Source organism: Leptopilina heterotoma, unplaced genomic scaffold, assembly GCF_015476425.1.
Source record: "Leptopilina heterotoma isolate Lh14 unplaced genomic scaffold, ASM1547642v1 Lhet_6, whole genome shotgun sequence".
Lineage (NCBI taxonomy): Eukaryota > Metazoa > Arthropoda > Insecta > Hymenoptera > Figitidae > Leptopilina > Leptopilina heterotoma.
This window is the reverse complement of record NW_025111137.1, coordinates 4052478-4073343: the sequence shown is the minus strand read 5'-3', so window position 1 is coordinate 4073343 and position 20866 is coordinate 4052478. Positions and strand designations below refer to the sequence as shown.

The following is a 20866-nucleotide window of genomic DNA, read 5'->3' as shown; positions in this document are numbered from 1 at the left end:
GAATCATGAAAATTGACTTTTACAAATTGTCGAGAAAGTGAGGAAAAATTATTTTAAAAAACTAGTAAAAAATGTAAATTAAGACATTATTTATTTACAAATAATACAAATGCTGTACACGCAAATTAAAAAACAACTATGAAACATGTTCAAGTCGTTTTAGAAAATTTATCAGCTTCCAAATTGCATAAGGTGTTACGCCGGAAATTTTGTTCGCTGCTGCTATCTATAAATAAATAACAAATCTGAAGGAAAATAGTTGTGAATGCAACCAGCAATTTATAAATAGTTTACTTACAGTTTGTGGACTTGCTGCAATAAGTTTTTCTCTATCTTCCATCGAAAGATTTAAAGACTCTCTATAAAAATTAATTTCAAGTTCAACGCAAACTATTATAGTAAAATTAATATTTTCAAACTTTTTTCACTTTTTGTAATAGAATTTAATACTATAATTAATCAGTTAATTTACTTACAATGTGTAGTCTAAATTCTTTGGGATTCGCATTTGTTCATTGATTTTAAGTTCTTTAATTTCGTTTTCTTGACAGGCAACATAAGGCTCATAAATTGCTTCAATCTACAAAGTAATAATTTAAAATTTATTTTTATTCATATTTTCCATATATTTATGTAATTCGATTTTAAAAATTTAATTAGTACCTTTAGTCTGTTTGCTAAAATTAAATCTCCTTCAAATTGTCCAAAAGTTTCGGGCATTTTTTCAATTAAAGTTTGAAAATCAATGTCATAGTTTGTAATACCTAAAATATTGAAAGCAGTTTTTAATTCTGTTGTTGTACTCTTTATTGAAAGGAGTTTTGCCCATGAACTCGAACTTTTTTTAACGGATTTTAACAATTCGATGCAATTCGACATTTTTTCGTGCAAATTACGAGTCTTTTCCAATCGCTCTTTTAATACGATTCCCGTTTCAAATCCCTTGTACGTGAGCCTTCGATCTGCATTATCGGGTCTTAGGGACAAACGAAATTCAGCTCTGCTTGTAAACATTCTATAAGGTTCAGTTGTTCCTTGTGTTATTAAATCATCAATCATAACTCCGATGTAACCTTCACTTCTACTTATTAACAAAGGTGGTTTTTTCAAGACCTAAAAGAGAAGAATATTTAAATTTTAGAAATCATATTTTGTTATAAACATATTTTGTAAACAAACATTATTTTCTATCATAAAAAAAGTTTTTTTTAAACAAATATTCAACAATTTTTACTGCTAAACAAGAATTAATTTTTCAGCAATTTTTTAATACTTTTGCAGCTGCATTTGCTCCAGCGACGATTCCTTGTGCAGCAGCTTCTTCATAACCTGTTGTTCCATTTATTTGACCAGCGAGGAATAAATTAGAGATTCTTTTGGTCTCAAGCTCTTGAGTTAGTTCTCGAGGATCTATGTAGTCGTAAGTGACACCATATCCTGGTCTAACTATAAAAAAAAACAGTATAGCAATTTTTACATCAATATTATATAAAATTTAAAAAAAATTAATTAATTAATTGTTAAAAAATTCTACTTTTATTAAATTTTAAGGAAAAGTTCTAGAAATAAAAATCAGCTATAGAACAAACCTATTTCGACTTTTTCAAAACCAGGAATACACCTAAAAAGTTCTTGTTGTTTATCAACTGGCAAAGTGCAAGACATTCCCTGAGGATAAATTAGAGGTGAATCAAGTCCTTCTGGTTCGAGCCAAATTTGATGACGATCTTTTTTAAATCTTAGTACTTTACTTTCAAAACTGGGACAATATCGTGGTCCAGTAATTTCCTCCGTTACGTGTAAATTACAATGTAAGTTGTCTTTAACAACTTTAGCTGCCGCTTCATTTGTGAACGTTAGGAAGCAATTCAATTGTTTCTCTGGTTCCAACCATACTTTCTCGTTCATAAATGAAAACGGTGTCGGTAATTTGTCAGGTGGATTAATCATACATTGGGAAAAATCTATTGTCGATTTTGCTAGTCTTGGTGGAGTGCCTAGAATAAAAGTAAAATATTAATCAATTATCCAAAAATTTTGATAAAGACAAGAAAATGTTTAAAACGAAATTCATTCTATTAATTTAATATGTAGCATAAGTAGTACTTAAGGGTTGAAATAGATAAAATGATATTCAATGATACCAGATTGTCTTATTTATTATTGATAATAAATTATTAATTAACTGTATAACTCATTATTTTCTTATTCTATATTCTATTTCAAAAAATATCTTGATCTTCAAAAGGATCTTGACCGACTCCATGAGTAGACCATTAAGAATAGACTTCCCTTAAATATAAAAAAATGTAGCGTCATTTCCTTCTCGAAACGTGTAGAAGTCATAAATTTTAATTATTTACTTGGTACTGAGTTGGTTTCCAGGGTTACCCAGGTTCGCGATCTCGGAGTACTCTTGGACCCTGCCTTAGATTATAGAAATCATATTCAGAACGTTATTAATAGGGCAAATAAGGTCTTGGGTCTTATCACTAGGAGCGTCTATCGCTTTTAAAATATTTTGGCACCAAAAACTTTATTTTTCTCATTGGTAAGGCCAATTATTGAGTTTGCAGCATCAATCTGGTCCCCTTATCAGGAATGTTACATCACTGTGTTAAAGCGTGTTCAAAATAGATTTATACGTTTTGTTGCGAGACAATTAAGATTACCTTTCGATTTCCTTAGTCACGACTACTCTGAGCTCAGAAGGGTTTTGAGCATCCCCTTAATTAAACATAGATTTTTATATGCTGATTTAATTTTTATATTTAAGATCATAAATAGGATTATTAATTGCCCGTCGATTTTGTCATTACTGCAGTTTTTTGTTCCTTTCAGGCCAGTAAGAAGAAACCCTTCTGTGTTCAAACAGTATTGTTATCGGACTGACTCTTGTGCCAATTCGATACTGTTAAGACTGTGTAGAGAGGCAAGTCAATACCATGATATTATTGATTTTTATGGTATCTCATTAAATAAATTTACGTGGTTCTTGCAAATACTAATTAGATTGTCATCACTTCGCATTATATTATATTACTTTCCATTTAATTTTTAATTCTTAGTACTCTATGTACGAAAGAGCACTGGCCGTTTATATGTGTAAATAAATTTAAAGTGTTTTTGAAATTTGTGTTAAATATATACAAATATTGATATTTACCAGTTTTAAGTCTTCCCATACGAAATCCAATTCTTTCTAAAGTATCCGCTAAAGCGATACTTGGCTCGTCACCAATTCGTCCAGCTGGTCTCTTCTCTAAACCAATATTAATTACTCCTTTAAGAAAAGTTCCTGTTGTTATTATAACTGTACTGCTGAATATTTTCGTACCATTCTCTAAAAAATATGTTATTCATCAATTATCATAGGAATTTTTCAGTCAATATAGGGTATTTAAAGAATTAGTGAATTTCTATGAAGAAATAGGCATTTTATTAGTGCCCCTGGGACATAAATGTCCCACCTACAGAAAGCTCAATATCTATAAACAAAATTAATATTTTTTTTTTCGGGACGCATAAATCTCCTACAAATTCTATTTGACATAATGACAATTAACCGAAATTCACTTCGCCGAATCACCAGTTGTCATAAGCTGTTTTTACAAGAACTACTATTTAATCTAATTTTCGTTTTTCCGAAGATTCATTAGCTCTAATTTTTATTTTGCAGATGTATTGTTTAATAGAGATTTTCATTTGTCCAATTGATTATTTGAACTAATTTTCGTTTTACCGATATTTCATCTGTTACAGTTCCTATTTTTCTAAATTATTATTTAACAGAATTTTTTTCTGTTCGAAATGATCTTTAACTGAATTTTCAGTTGTTCGAAATGTAATGAATCATAAATTTCATTTCATTGAAGTCTCAGTCGCTATAAATACCACTGTAAAAAAACAATTATTAATTAAATAAATAAATAGAAATGTAACGCACTTAATATTATTCCACAGCATTGAGATTCATTCTGAAGTATTAAATCTTCTACAGCGGATTCATAAATTTCCAAGTTCTGTGTGTTAAAAACTTCGGACTGCAAATTTTCTTTGTACAATTTACGATCAATTTGAGCCCTCAAACCCCATACAGCCGGACCTTTACTGCGGTTAAGAATTTTATAATAAATTCCAGATTTATCGCAAATTCGTCCACAAACACCATCCAGGGCGTCGACTTCCTTCATAAGATGACCTTTCCCAATTCCTCCAAATGATGGATTACACGACATCTCACCTAAAAATTTCAATTTTCTATTTTAAAGAAATCTTAAAAATTGCATTACTAGTTGTGATAAAATAGAAAACTATAATTAGTAATAAATAAAAATCGTTTACCAACTGTGCTTTTTTTATGCGTGACAAGTAGTGTTTTTGCTCCCATTCTAGCTGCAGCCGTACAAGCTTCTGTTCCAGCATGTCCTCCTCCAATGACAATAACGTCGAATTTATTTTCATCATTACTTTTAAATGTTTGCAAAGAGCGCAAGGAAATGTAGCCGTACTTTCTTCCAAGAATCGAAAATTTTAAAGTAGAAAATGACAAATTTCTCAAACCCATTTAAAATCCGACAATGTAAAACATTATTTACAATTTGTCAAAAAAATTTTCAATAATCTAAAAAATCATTTATCTTTAATTAAAATATTAACAAAAAAATATTTTTCTAAAAATTAATCCTGTATGAAGTAATTATCATTCATTAATTTTCTGTACAATGAAATATATCTAATAGCTTCTTGAAGTTTCGGTAAAATGAAAGTTTCACACATTTCTTCTTTATTCATAAATTGAATGTCTTCAAATTTCAAAATTTCCAGAAATTCAATAATAAAATTAAAACAATTCATTGAAATTTCATGATAATTCTTTATATTCCATTTTGTATTATTGACAATAATTTCGAGTGTTTCGTCCCAATGTGATTCCCACGATTCGGGAATTAATTTCAATGCAACACAATTGGTCCACTTTGTAAAATCATTTTTTATTAAACCACGTTTATCGAATTCAAAAATTTGACAATTCGAATCTACAATTCCGATATGTAAATCCTGATTTATATTGAAATCGTGAAGAAAATCCCCGTACGATGGTCTTAAAACAATACTTGTCGGATTTTGATTTGCGTTTATAAATGGATACGGAATTTGAAAAGGTTCCAAGGTAAAAGTGACAATTAACTTTTTACAAAGTGGACATAAAAGTGGTACTTGATTGCAAAAAATCGATTTTTCCGAACAGTGCTTGAAACATATTATCGTTGGACGTGAAGTCATTAGAAAAAATAAATCAAATACTTTTTTTCTATCGTACTTAAATAAAAAAAGACTATTATCGCGGTAATAAACTTTATTTTTGAGGTTATGTCACGAAATTGATAAAAAAAATTATATTTAGAAAGCCTTTGGTTAATAATTGTAAATAATAACTCAGTTCGAATAGTTTAACACACAAAAACTGAAAAAAAAGTTGTAAAACTTTGTTACTAATTATTTTCTTTTGTAAAACCTGATTAGTTTCTGAAATTTAACTTTTGAAGACTAACTTATCACAGTGCACAAAACTTCATACACAAAATAAATAGATCAATTTTTAACTATAATTATATGTCATTACAAATTGTAAATTCTAAAAACACTTAAACTTTTAAAAACGAGAAAGAAAATTTTTTCAAAACAATTGTTTGCATCATAAACTGGGATTGTAGCTACCTCGTGCTACAGTTAGTGTTTTTAAATTCTCGAGAATTTAAGTTGGGGTAATATAACCAAGGAAATTAGGTACGGCAGTTTAATTTTTTTCAAGATAATATAAGAGAATATTGAGGACTTAAGTTTATTTATTTAAATAATGTATATTTATTATTTTTTATTAATAAAAAAACACATATATTTATGCAAAATTACGATAATTACTTTTATCTAAAAGAATTCTTTATATATATATATATATATATAAATAAAAAAAGTAAAATCACATATTTTTTATCTTATAAATTTAAATTTAATTTCATTTATATTCATAAAATAATATGCGGAACTTAGTACGAATAAAAGTTTAGATACTTTAGAATATAGATAAATAATAAAGATATATATATATAATTTTTTTATAAATAATAAAGAATAATATTTTTACATTATACAATGCATTTTTAAAATAAATATATTTTAAAATTGTATGTGAATAAAAATAGTTAAATTGGGGATAAAATTGCAAAATTTACAGAAGAATTTAATTGTTTTTGTGTTATTGTCTTCAATGCTTTTAAAATATTTCCAGACCACACTCTTTGGTTTTGTCATTTTTTAAATCTTTAAATATACATAGTCACTATAATAAACAAAATAACAACTACTAAATCTACTAAATAAAAACACAACCCCGGACACACGCATTTACCAAAGTTTAATTATGTCAAAAGTGAGGTTATGTTACATTCTCTTAAATTCCCGGAGAATTTAATCAACGGTTATATTCTCGTTCATAACAGCGATAATGTCGGGAAACGTATCAACTATTTTCTTAATTCAAAAATTCTTCGTTACTGTTTGAGGAATTTAAATTTCTTACTTACCTACAGAAGATATATACACAAGTCGAAGAGAAAATAGTGAGTAAAAATAATTGCAAATTACATAAAGAACAAATACAGTTTATTTAGGCAATTGGTGTCAACAAAGTTGGGAAAAAAGGAAGAAGAAAAAAAACAGAAAAAGGTGTTAACAACCAGTGGTAACTTCACAAGATTCATTCAATCAATTGACTATCGTTGTCAATTCGTGGTTGTCGAGTAGTAGTTCAAGGAATTTCCATCGAAATTCGTAACGCGTGTGACGGTAGCAGCTGATCCATGGAAATGTGTTGAGGTATACAAACACACCTGTACATTATTTTCAAGCCGCATATCTGCGCGGGTGGTGGTGTACGGATTCTCGGTAACGTCGCGACGCTGCAGTGCGTTTCGTGTTCTGAAACAGTGTGTTTCTCATGTTCAGTGTGACAATCCCCCCGGTGAACGAAGAGTTAGCAACGATTGCGAAAGGAGTGAAAGGATTGGAAGATCTTTTACCAACAGCATAAGAGTCTCATCGGTTTCACGACAGGTGAGTTTTTAAGGTTATTTTTCATGGTGTGTCGCGTTTCGTTTCTTATAATGCTATGAGAATGATAATGCCTTTTCGTTTCGGATCGAAGATTTCTTTCTCGAGTTCAAACTTAAACAGTGGCACGTGGTACTGAACGCTGAAAGCGTGTATACAATTTTTTCATCCGCATGTATAAAATATACTGAAAGGTGACTGACACCTGATGCGTCAGTGAACATGTTACAAGATTTTGCCACAGATTTTCCATAATTTTAATTATGGAATTTTAATTTTAAATTCGGAGTGTTATTTTCATTTTTTTTAGAGTGAGTGCTAAATAAAAAAAAAGAAAGTGGAAAAAGAATTTCAAGAGCAACAGTGTGTTTCTGATTATATTTGACAGTTAGTCTCTTGTGTGATGTTTGCTTAAAGTGTTACAATTTGAGAGGAATGACCTAAGTATACGAATGTAGTCGGTAAATAGAAATTATTACGTCATTTAGAAGATTATATCAGAGAGCAGAAAACTGGAGGTATGTTATAATGTTTATAAATCGGGAGCATTTAAATTTTCAGGAAGTATTTGCTTTGTTTTGTTTCAATTAACGTGTGGTGGAGGTGAATGTTTACATTATGTTAAACTTCCTCTCGAAGGGTAATGACACAAGGAAATGTAAACATTTTTTTCATAATATTCCTCACAAGTGTCAATTTGTGTGAGCATTTGTTTTTTTATTTTGATTTTTTTTTCACGTTTTAATAGTCATTTTTTATTTCATTATTTAAAACATACATAAATATTGAGACGTGGATCTTTTTAAAAAAGTAAATGAAGAATTGAAAGAGGACACAAGAATTTGATATATCAAATTTGCATTTTGAAATAAAAATTTTTAATTTTGCAAGTCTGATAAATTAACCACTACTAAAAAATACTTACCTTAAATTATAATATATCTTATTAGTTTTTTTATTTTCAGGGAATTATTATTAAAAGTTGTAACTTTATAGAGGCTCTATATCGTAATGAATTTTAAATGCACCTGAATTATTTAAATTTTAGATTTAAGGAACGGTAGAAGGAAAAAGGCCCAATGGGGAAAATACAATTGAAAAATAATTTTAAAAAGATTATTTTATTATGAAAAATAAGAATAATAATTATAACCTATTTAACCTTTGGGCTAAAAAAAATTACGTAAGTGGGCAAGCGGGGTCCATTGGACCTCGCTTTAAAAACGCTTAACCCTAAAAGGAGTACGTGAATTTACTCACCCTCTAAGGAGTAACTGGGGTGTCTAGACACCCCATTGAAGCTTAAGCTTCAATCTTGTTTTAAAAGGTTCCTATTTGACATGAAGTCAATTGCAAATAATGAATTTTATTGGTTTTTTAGTCAGGAAAGCAATGGTTTTATTCATTTTTTGGTAAATTTAAAAAAAATTTTAAATAATGGCTAAGGTTTGAAAGCGTAAAAAACATTTTTTAAGTTAGAGGCGTATTTTGAATATTTTGTGGGGTGTCCAGACACCCCAGTTACTCCTTCTAGGGTTAAAAATCGTAAATATTTGATGAACAAAAAGTTTTGAACGTTCAAATGAACGAAATATTTTTTGTTAAAAATATTTTCATAGATTATTGATTACAATTCAAATTAAAAACTCAAATTTTACATTTAGAAACATTATAATTAATTTGCTTAATAGTGACGCAAAATTATAGTAATAAAAATTTAATTTGAAGAAGAAATAAATAAATTTCGTTTATTTGAACGTTCAAAACTTTAACCTCCTAATATTTGTATATTTTGTTTTCTTTTTATTATATTATAAATATTAATGCATTAAAATATACAAATGATGATTAAGATTTTTAATTTAACAAACAGCTAGATTTGAGAAATACTTTTTATTTTAAAATAATTTACGATAAGATTTTAAAATTTTTAAAGTAAAATTTCATTTTTAACAAGGTAGAGTAGAACGGGGTGAAATAGCCACATTTTTACATTTTAATTTATAAAATCTGAATTTAAAACTTTTTTCTCAAATTTTCAATTGGCATGGAAAGTTTAGTTATTAAGCTTGAATATTCTTGACGGAAATATTTTTTATCCCATGAAAGGACTAAGTTATAAGAGTTTTACGAAAGCTCTGCAAATGGCTTTTTTGTACCACCTGGTGGGGGGCGAAAGCCACCTCGCGATTTTAGCAAAATATGTTATTAATTTTGATATTTTTATAGATTTCCTTTATTTACATGACAAATAATCTTATTTTTAAAATATTTTAATAAATTTTAAAGAGCTTTTATCAAGAAAAATTGAATATTATGTAAAGTTTACCTGTTTTCGATTTACACTGACAAGTTTTTGTACCTTTTTTTAAAGTCTTCCTTAAATTTCACCACAGATGCCATATTTTGTTGCAACCGTTTTTTCGTTGTTTATTTTTAACGCACTTTATACTATTTTTTCGTCGTGTTTAATTAATTTTATTAAGTAAACACGCGAAAATTTTGTAAAATTAGAAGGTTAGTTTAAGTAGAAAACAAATGAATTTCACATAATATTCAATGGCTTTTGTCCCTGGCTTTTTCACCCCCAAGACCATTTTTTGTAAAAGCTAAAATAAATTTTAAATTCAGTTCAATTTCCAAAAATTAACATTGTATACGTTTTGAGTATAGTTTTCTGCTTATGTACAAACATTTACTTTTATTACATGTTCACTTAAACAGGTTGTAATATGTTCGAAAAGTTCATCGAAATATTATACGCAGAACGACTCAAAAATTAAAATTACAATAAAAACTATATTACTATAGGTACAACATCCAAACTAGTATCAAAAGTTGCGTATTGACTGATAGTATTTATATTCTAAATAGCTGATAAATCGGTTTAATAGTTTTCAAATAAAAGTCAAATGGCTTTTTTGCACCCTGGCTATTTCACCCCGTTCTACTCTATATGTATCGATCAATTTTTTTCAAAATTTTTTGTAAGAAACTAGCACTAAATTAACAATTTTTAAGCCTTGTCCGATCGTGGGAAAACGATGGGATTTATTTATTTTGAAATTTTTAATTTTTTTGTACGCAGTGCAAAACGGTAGGCCTAATTTGCCATTTGACCAAATCAAAATTTTACACAGAATAAGAAGGTTAAGTTTGGAGAGATTCAGTCTGAAAACACATTTGCTGTGAAAAATTTATGTGATTTTGTCAAATGGCAAGTTAGGCATTTGGCCACCACTGCGTATATAAAAATTAAAAATTTCAAAATAAATAGATCCCATTGTTTGCCCACAATTGGACAAGGCTTAAAAATTGTTAACTTAGTGCTAATTTCTTAAAAAAAATTACGTAAAAAACGTCATTTTTCAAAAATCTGTATCTCCTGAACCGCCCTATGAAAAAATTTGAAAAAAATCAAGGTAGCTCATTTCAAAGAGTACTAAAAGAAAAAAAATGTTTAAAAAAAATTTGAGATGCAAAAGCAAAATGATTTCCGACTTGGCGTGGAATGCCCCAAATATAAATTACGGACTTCAGCTTCATTATGGGTCTTAAACTAAAAGCATAATATACTTGAAGTTATATTTATTTAAAATTTTAAAAGTGGCATATTATAGTAGGCAGCATCGCAACTTGAATTATTTCTATTTTCTATATTTAGTCATTGGCGCCTTTTATATTCATTTTTAAGTCGAAGAACTTGTTTCTTCTCGCTTAGAAAGTAAATGTATACTTTTATAATTGCTGTATCTGTAATGTTGCCAAGGTTACTTTTTTCGTCACAATATTTTCAATATTACCAGAATGTTAAATGAAAGTTTTCTTAATCTTCAACTGCTCCGCAAGTAGTCTTCATTTTTGCAGATTCCTCCAATTTTAATGCATATTTTCTTCTTATGGTATAACTTTGAAGGACATGTAAATTTTTGTTAAAATATACATTTCGCTTCCAAAACAATTAGAAAATTGATAATTTCTTAAATTGTCACTGAATAAACGGTAGCGATTAAAAAATATAATAGACTTTCTGTATAATATTGGGATCATGAATAAAAAGTATTATTTTATTTAAACGATTTTAAAACTCTTTGCTATGGGTAAACTGTTTTATTGTCAGAGTCTTATTTTTCACACTAAAGCAAAAGTTCCACATTCGCATCTAAAATTTATAGCCGCTATGTCATTGAAAGGATAGCAAGTGAACTTTTTCTTTGCGCAGTTCTTTCTGGTAGAAAAGGATTGAGCTAAAAGCTTGGGTCAAACTTTCAGAAGCTCGTGACGTTCCGCTTGAAGTGAATCTTATATTGCGGAATTCAGATCATTTGCGGAATGTTGAGAGCAAAAAAAGAAGTAATATTTCTATGAAAAAATGGATTGTTTAATATGTTATCAAGAGGAAGTGGGATTGATATGAGAGAATTTATCCGTGTATATTAAGTTTTGGGCATCTAAATTGCGCGTATATGAAATAAAGTTGTCAAGCGTAAAGCAATAAACTGAAGATTAAACTGCTTTTGATCTAGCAAACAATTTAATATGAGATTTCCAATCAGAACATGTCACAAAAGCATTCTAACCGAAGCATATTTTACTCTATTTAATTGTACCTTTATGAAAAATTCCCCCTTGGCTATAATAAACATTAGAAGTACAATAAAAACAAGAAAATGTGAATTTTTTCAAAAACAAAAAATTATATTTGATTGTCATGATATTTTCAAAGGTAATCTATAAAAAAGCTGCACTACAAAGTCAAAAGCATGTTATAACATTATTTATTCTTAAATATTATAACAAAAAAAGAAACCCTCCAGTGATGAAAAATTCTTTTACATGAATGTTGAAATGAATATCAAAGAAAAAATTTTAATGAACAGTCAGAATGAATTTTTAAATGTACATTGCTACATTTGTGTGCGTGTATATATTCCAAAAATTTTTAAAAGGCCTCTCGAACTCGCGTGACTATTACTACTTTTTTAAAAATTTTTTTACATTCTGCAAATATTTAGCTACTATATTAAGAAAAGGTTATTATAATGAAACATATTTCGTAAAAAAATGGCAGTGGTACTGCCCGCGTAAAAAAGTTAAAAATTAAAAATATATTGATATACAAGAATCTCATAAAAAAAAAGAAATTTTATTAACTAACCACAGATTTTTAAAAATTTTATTATTTTAATTTGTTTTTAAAAATCGCTTTTTTGTTAAAGAATTTCATTAAAAACTTTTTAACAAATCGAATTTTCAAAGTATTTTAATTTAATAATTGATAAATAATTGAATTTTTTAAAAAGTCACATTCTAATGTATTCATGTTTCTTAGTGCGAAGATTAATAATTAAAAATTTTATTAGTTAATTTAAAAAAGATACACACTTGACATTTTTTAATAAAATTGAATTTTCGCAAAGTTTTTTTTTTAAATTCCGAGAAATAAGATTTAAAAAATTTTTTAATTTTATTGTTTCAAGATAATTGAATTTTTATAAACAAATAATTGAACCTTTTTTGAAATAATTGAAAGTTCTTTACATTCTATTAAAAGTAATTAAATTCTTTTAAAAAATTTTATTTAAATTTTTCAAGTTAGTCAGCGTAAGTATAATTTTATTTTTAAAATGTAAAGTCCCTCTTAAACTTTTAAATAAATTTTTTACTTCTAAAAATTATATTATAATATTATTATTCAATAATTATAATTATTGAACTTCTCTTAAATTTTTATAATTTTAAATTTAATTATATTAAACGTCTATTCCGTTTAAAAATTTGTTGTTTAATACAGAATTAAAAAAAAATTTGTGTTTAAACAAATACAAATAAATTTTTTCTAATACCGAATAATATTTTTATAATTAAATTTAAGTTTGAACGGGAGGGAATTTAATTTCGTTCGTTTATTGAAAATCTGAAATTAGGAAAATCGTATTTCTAAAGTTGAATGAAGAATGAATGAAAATTAATGAAAGTTAAGAATTATATAATTATATATGTAAAATATGTACATTGACTTATAATTTAACAGTATAATAAGAAACTTGTTGATCGAGTATTTTATATTTTTCTGGAAGAATATTACTTTGATGTGAACGGAATTTAAAAACAGGTAAATTCTTTGCAGGCGAAACAAGAGTAAAAAGCTGCCGAACGAAATTCAAAGCTCATTTCCGGTAAATTCCCTTGGGCTGAGTATGTTATGTAATATGAACAGAACATGAGAATATCTATATTCTATAAGGAAAAGGGGCTATACGCTCTCAATGTGCGATTTATGGGGTAATATCGTAATGCCTAAAGCAAATGATCATCAAATATTGAAAAATATAAAAAAAGTAACTTTAACAATTTCACTACAGTGATTTTATTCAGTATCTATGGATTTTCAACACTGGCCCACATTTTATTGCTAATTGCATTTAAACAATAAAGATGTTTTTTTAATTTATTATTTGATAATATGAACTTAGGAAAAATTAGGTTTAAAATGAGACCTTAACCAACTTTCTGTCTTTACTAGAATTTAAAATAAATAATTCCAAAAATGAAATGATTAGTTTTTAATCTAAAAAGATATAAAATAATTTAATCTTGTTCATTTCATTTTTGGCATTAAATTTTTTTAAATTGTACCTGGGAAAAAAATATTTTTAACTTGGAAAAGTCCTGGAATTTTATTTGACAACAGTACTAGACACCCTACTGGGTATTGTAAAATATACAACTGAAAAAATAAACCTATATTGTTTTCAAAATTTTTAGGCTCAGACAATGACATGAAGAATTTCAACAACTCTAAATTAACCTGCCTTTTAACTCGGTCCTTTCGACTGTCAAGATTCGAAGGAAAAGAAATTTTTTTTTCCATCCAAAATGGAAAATAATTATTTTCCAAAAATGGTATATTTTTAACCTATTCTAATAAAAAATTTTTTAAAGAGGAAAAATATTTTTTTATACAAAAATAAAATATTAATAAGAAGAGTGATATTTAAAAATGATTTAAAAATTGAAAATTTCCCCTTCCATACAAAATAAGTATAAAAGCGTAAATAATAATTTAGTGTAATATACTGGCTATCCATTTTCACAGATGATAAATTGAAACTAAAACTGGAAGTATTAAAATCCAGGAAACCATTACTGGTACCCGGAATTCTAATATAGAATGAGCTTTTTTCATGTGCCTTCGCTTGTCCTCCTTTCCTCCGGACTTGTTTCAACTAAAATCTATGTAAAAGCTTTTGTTTCACCGCCTTTGTAAAAAGAAAACACTACGTTGACGAGTCTTTTGCAGGCACAGTTTTTTTCTTTAAATATATAGAACAGTTTTCAATACCTATATTATGATGTTAAAATAATACATTCGTTCAATAAAAATAGTAAAATGTTAATTATTTTATTCAAATTTTTTTTGGTAAATTTTTAATTCAAATTGTATTGAGTTTTTGAATTTCTAAATGCGATTTTATATTTTGGTTTATTTATTGATTTATTTATAGAGCCTCTGGGGCTTCAAACAAGTAATAGTAGCGAACTGTCCAGACGCTGATTTTTTTAAAACTTTGCAACAACACGGAGAGAAATTTATAGTAGTGGGTAACATAATGATGGTTAGGGTGACCATCTTTAATGCTACGTATACAGACAGCTATCTAGATTGTAGTATTTACTATCAAAAGATTATTGAAATTTGATTGTACAGGTAACAATCTTTGATGTTAAAAATGGTTGGTTGGGGTTATACCATCAGAGATTATTGCCAATCGCCAGAAGAGGGCAGAAGTATGCAGAGCGAGCACAATGTCCGAGCTGTCATATACTTTGAATTACATTGCTTTCCAATTTTTCATTTTATAATACCGTTTACGCATGGATTTGAACAATCTTTTCGGTTATTATATTTTAGAAGACGGTTATTCAGTGCATGCAAGCAGATTTTGTAAAAAGTGTCTGTGTTCAGAGAAAACTTTGTTAGAAAATGTTTGTTTACCTATTTCAGGTCTTTTTTCAGTGCCGTTCTATTGGGCGATAATATCGGAAATCTCATTTAACCTACAAATTTCAAAGACTTTACAACACTTAAAAAAATTTATTGTAAAATGAGAATAACTTGTGCAAGCATTGACCTGTCATTTTAAAAGAAAATCCAATCGTTTGAAATTTTGAGGTTATAAACATGTATAAATTTTATAGTCTTTGATTAACTATAATAAAAATAATTAACTAACTGACAATAGTTGGAATCAAAGGTTCCACATTCCACAACACTGCAATATTTTTTACAAAATTGTCCATTTTAGATGAATCCGAAAACACTCACGAATTTTTTCAATTGCATTGAAACGTGTTGTCATAGTTAAACTTTGACAATATTTGATAGTAGTGACTACAATCAGAAAGTTAGTATATTTATATGATCTCGGGTAACATCTTAGATTGTAAAAAGTGGATAGTAGATTGTACCCAGTAACATAATGATGGTACCACGAACAATCTTTTTTTTAACCATCAAATTCCAACTATCCATTTCTCTCAGTGAAGATTGAAACGATTTTTTTCGATTTTTAAAAAATAAGTCCGCCATATTGGATACGCCGTTTTGAATTTTTAAAAACTGAATTCATATTCGTCATCAGCAACCTCAAAAACCCCCGAGTAACAAGTTTCAAGTGAATTTCAGCAATTTTAAAAAATAAATCCGCCATATTGAATCCACCATTTTGAATTTTTAAGAACTGATCCCAGATTCATAATCAGTGACCCCAAACACTGTTTAAACATGATCCTCAAAGTATTTTATATTGTTGGTTACACACAATTACATTTATTGTAAAAAGTACGCTTTTTTAAAGTTTTTTTATTTATAACATTTATTTTATCAACAAAAAATTCTTTTTTTGTTATAGTAAGGGAGGGTTTCTACAAGTCATGGAAAACCTGTAAAACATGGAATTGTCATGAGATTTCATATTGATTGATTAAATCATGAAAATCTCATGGAATTTCTAATCGAATCATGGAATTTTTTTAGTTTTTGTTGTAAACCCGTGTGATTCAAACTCGCCCTCCTTTATTACTCAGGGTGGTCACAAGTTTCAATTGATCAATTTCCCTGACAATTTACTTACTTGCACAGGGCAGATTTGGTAAAAATCAAGAAATTAAATACTTGTGCCGGGCAGATTTGGTCAAAATCAATAAAATAAATACTTGCGCCGGGCAGATTTTGTCAAAATCAATAAATATAATACTTGCGCCGGGCAGATTTGGTCAAAATCAGTAAATAACAAACTTGCGCCGGGCAGATTTGGTCAAAATCAATAAATAAAATACTTGCGCCGGGCAGATTTGGCCAAAATCAACAAATTAAATACTTGCGCCGGGCAGATTTGGTCAAAATCAATAAATTAAATACTTGTGCCGGGCAAATTTGGTAAAAATCAATAAATATCATACTAGCGCCGGGCAGATTTTGTCAAAATCAATAAATTAAATACTTGCGCCGGGCAGATTTTGTCAAATTCAATAAATAAAATATTTGCGCCAGGCAGATTTGGTCAAAATTAATAAATAAAATATTTGCGCCGTGCAGATTTGGTAAAAGTCAATAAATATCATACTTGCGCCGGGCAGATTTGGTCAAAATCAATAAATAACAAACTTGCGCCGGGCATATTTGTTCAAAATCAACAAATTAAATACTTGCGCTGGGCAGATTTTGTCAAAATAAAAAAATTAAATATTTGCGCCGGGCAGATTTGGTCAAAATCAACAAATTAAATACTTGCGCCGGGCAGATTTGGTAAAAATCAACAAATTAAATACTTGCGCCGGGCAGATTTGGTCAAAACCAAGAAATTAAATACTCGCGCCGGGCAGATTTGGTAAAAATCTATAAATTAAATACTTGCGCCGGGCAGATTTGGTCAAAATCAATAAATTAAATACTTGCGCCGGGCAGATTTGGTCAAAATCAACAAATTAAATACTTGCGCCGGGCAGGTTTGGTCAAAATCAATAAATTAAATACTTGCGCCGGGCAGATTTGGTAAAAATCAACAAATTAAATACTTGCGCCGGGCAGATTTGGTAAAAATCAACAAATTAAATACTTGCGCCGGGCAGGTTTGGTCAAAATCAATAAATTAAATACTTGCGCCGGGCAGATTTGGTAAAAATCAATAAATTAAATACTTGCGCTGGTCAGATTTGGTCAAAATCAATAAATAAAATATTTGCGCCAGGCAGATTTGGTCAAAATTAATAAATAAAATATTTGCGCTGTGCAGATTTGGTAAAAGTCAATAAATATCATACTTGCGCCGGGCAGATTTGGGCAAAATCAATAAATAACAAACTTGCGCCGGGCATATTTGTTCAAAATCAACAAATTAAATACTTGCGCTGGGCAGATTTTGTCAAAATAAAAAAATTAAATATTTGCGCCGGGCAGATTTGGTCAAAATCAACAAATTAAATACTTGCCCCGGGCAGATTTGGTCAAAATCAATAAATTAAATACTTGCGCCGGGCAGATTTAGTAAAAATCAATAAATAAAATACTTGCGCCAGGCAGATTTGGTAAAAATCAATAAATAAAATACTTGCGCCGGGCAGATTTGGTCAAAATCAAGAAAATTAATACTTGCGCCGGGCAGATTTGGTCAAAATCAATAAATAATATACTTGGGCTAGGCAGATTTGGTCAAAATCAATGAAGCCACCATTTAAGTATTACGTAATCATTTAAGGGGGTGGGGGGTCTAGCTATTGCTTATTTCCATTTGAAAAAATGGCGCTAATGCATATAAAAAATCTTTCGATGTGGGGGGGGGGGGGGTTTAAAAACCTGAAAAATATGCTTACGTAATACTTGAATGGCCCCAAAGTATCAAGTAAGAATGCATGCGTAAAACCTAAAAATATAGCATTCACAAAAACAAACCTTCAATATGGCGAGATGTATATTTCAAAATTTCAAAATGTCGGTTACAAAATGGCGTTGGAAGACATTTTTTTAATGAACATCAAAATCTACTGTACGAATTTAAAAAAACAATTTACATAATCATGTCCCTTTGTATTTAGGGATTTTTGAGGTCGCTGATTACGAATCTGATTTTAGTTTTTTAAACTTTAAAATGGCGGATCCAATAAGGCGATCGAAAATTTAAAAAATTATTGGATTTTGTTGAACTTTGTTACTCGGGGGTTTTTGCGGTTGCTGATTACGAATATGACATCAATTTTTAAAAATATAAAATGGATCTATGTTTGTCATTAACCAACAGTGCAACAAAAAATTTTTAGAAAACTTGATTTTTTTTACTTAAAATTTTCTCCTTTTTTCGAGATTTTTTAGCTTTGAAGTCTCATAATTGAAAATTAATTACCATGTTTAAACTAAATGTTTTTTTTAGAAATGTGTTGAGGAGGGAACCGTCGAAAGGTATAGAAACTGATTTTATTTTGCAATGAGGAAAACAAAAGTTATTTTAAAAAATACTGAAACCAGAGAGGGAGTCTCTCCCTAGGTGTGTGACAGAGGGTTAAATTACTGTTCTGACGAATAGTAAAACAATTTGATTCATTGATTATTATCTATTCTAATCAAGAATTAATACAATTGACGTTTTCACATCACAGTAATCTTATAAATTAACTGAGCGGCTACTATTTTTAGTAAATCAAATCTGATGTTTTACTGCTCCTTTGATGGAAATTATGATTTAAATTATCTATTGAAAATTTGAACTAATGAGTTTTAGGTAAAATATACGAGTACATTCAGAAGCCCTTTAATACATAAGATTCATAAAATTCCATCATTTTAGAGAGAATGTAAAAATTATCAATTGTTTTAAAATTGAACAGCCATATATTGGATCCGTCGTTTTTAATTTTTAAAAAATGATCACATACTTGTAATCAGCGACTCCTTTTCCTCTACACTCGGTTTTAGAATAATCAAACTCACCCCAAAAGTTTTTTAAGATTAGTTTCTATTCCTAAAACCGATTTTAGGCCAATTAAAAAAACAAGATATAAAATATTTTCCTATGAAATATAAAAAGATTTCAAATCATCGGTGTCGTTACTTGTGTAAGCCGACTAATAATGGTAATATTTTTTTAATATTTCTTATATATTAAAAATATTAATAATTTAATTTAAATAGGACAAGTGTACCAATTACTGCGCTTTTTTGAAAAATATTCTTATTTATTATTTCAGAGCATATTTTAGTTTGTAAATTTTTGAAAAAATTATTTTAAAGCTTAATAGGCATTTGTCTATGAAGATGCTCATCAAAACTATTATTAATTTAAATTATTTAAGGTCGAATATTTCTACACGCAATAATTGATACATTTTTATTAAATACATTTTACTGTCAGTAAAACAACCTCTAAATACGCGTTATTTTCATTAAATGCATTTTACTGTCAGTAAAATAACCTTTAAATATGCTGTTACTTTCGTGACAGTAATTGAAAGCACAAAACTTGACACTAGCACTCAGTAATAGAATATTTGATATCATTTTTCATTGCTTCAATTAATTAAAATAATTTATTTTTATAGGCTTTTAAATTTTGCTTAAATAATTAAATAACACGAACTACTATAGTAGTTTCATAAATAATCTAGACTTATTTCTTTTAACATAAATAAAATGTCAAAATTTGTAATCAAATATGGTAATCGCGCAGTAATTAGTACATTTAACCTAGAAAACATTTTACTTTATTTAAAGAAATTTTTTTCTTGTATAAAGTTAAATAATTTTTTATGGAAATAAACATTAATTAAATGCAATAATTTGTTTGGTATATATATGGGTGATTCTCCTGAAAGGGACCCTTTTTTGGTTGACTTTCCAAAAAATCAAATTATTCTTTTTTTGTTACTTTTCTTTCATAAATAAGTTTAGAAAATGTTTAAAGATAAAAATATAAGTTGCGCAAAATTAATTTTCAGAAATAAGACCTCCAGGAACATTTTACTATCATGTGTTCTAGAGGTTAAGTATAATTAATTATAACTTTTAAATTAATTATTTTGTAAAAAAAACTCGGTAGGAATATTTTTTTTAAATAATAAACTGTTATGTTTTAATTTATTGCACTTTTTGCTTGTATATTTTATTTTTATTAAATTAATAATTTAATTTGAGGGTTAAATATTTCAAAACAATGATTAAAAAATTAAAAACAAAAGAAAACGCCTATCAAATATAAAAAAGGCTTCGGAGATGAATCGATAATTTAATGAAAAAATTCTCATTTTTTCTAATTTTAAAAATATTACAATTTTTTAAACAATATTTTTAGTTTTAATCATCAAATATTTTCACATCGATTACATATTATGTTTAAAACGTTAAAAAATATGATGTTATTATATAGAAAATGAGGCTTCGGAGATGAATTTAATTTTTACTCTCATTGATAATACTATTTTAATTAATAATTTAAATAACTTTTTTTACCTTATTTTAAACAAATGTAAGTAAAAAATAATCCTTATATTCTAAACTTTAATTTGATATATATCATAAATATGTTGAAATTGTTTAAATACGTTAAAATATAATTATAAAATATACATTCTGTTTAACCAAAATTCGATGACAAAATTAAATATGTTTTTTAAATAGGAAGAAATTTAAATATAAGCAATAGAAGATTATATAAAGATAGATAAATCTTCGTAGATTATAAATAAATTTTTCAAAAAATTT

General features: G+C 27.9%; 3 protein-coding genes across 11 annotated transcripts in view; 1 reads left to right on the top strand and 2 right to left on the bottom strand.

Moving 5' to 3' along the window:
• Positions 1 to 74: 74 nt before the first annotated feature.
• LOC122509099 (protein MTO1 homolog, mitochondrial) lies at positions 75 to 6311 on the bottom strand. Of its 5 annotated transcripts, none has more exons than XM_043622872.1 (10): positions 6295 to 6311; positions 4345 to 4624; positions 3947 to 4243; positions 3167 to 3343; positions 1590 to 1997; positions 1274 to 1446; positions 664 to 1113; positions 477 to 580; positions 299 to 359; positions 75 to 226 (listed from the first exon to the last, which is right to left on the bottom strand). In XM_043622872.1, the coding sequence occupies exons 2-10, from the start codon at positions 4565 to 4567 to the stop codon at positions 137 to 139; spliced, it is 1983 nt and encodes a 660-aa protein (XP_043478807.1). In that variant the 5' UTR covers positions 4568 to 4624; positions 6295 to 6311; the 3' UTR covers positions 75 to 136. The 5 variants fall into 5 exon arrangements, with proteins under 5 accessions (XP_043478807.1, XP_043478808.1, XP_043478806.1 ...); XM_043622873.1 differs by lacking the exon at positions 6295 to 6311 and adding an exon at positions 6237 to 6281; XM_043622871.1 differs by lacking the exon at positions 6295 to 6311 and adding an exon at positions 5627 to 5739.
• Positions 4612 to 5432, bottom strand: LOC122509102 (MKRN2 opposite strand protein). Its single transcript, XM_043622882.1, has one exon. It carries the CDS (start codon positions 5284 to 5286, stop codon positions 4681 to 4683), a length of 606 nt encoding a protein of 201 aa, XP_043478817.1. The 5' UTR covers positions 5287 to 5432; the 3' UTR covers positions 4612 to 4680.
• A 136-nt stretch (positions 6312 to 6447) lies between the features above and the next one.
• The window catches only part of LOC122509101 (protein-tyrosine sulfotransferase), a 363218-nt gene continuing 348799 nt past the window's right edge, over positions 6448 to 20866 (top strand). For 3 of the 5 annotated variants that reach the window (XM_043622879.1, XM_043622880.1, XM_043622876.1), the window contains exon 1: positions 6453 to 7116. The gene's annotated coding sequence lies outside the window, so the exon portion shown is untranslated. Of the gene's footprint in view, positions 7117 to 7170; positions 7632 to 20866 lie in introns of those variants that run through there. The other 2 variants (XM_043622881.1, XM_043622878.1) reach the window with 2 other exon arrangements.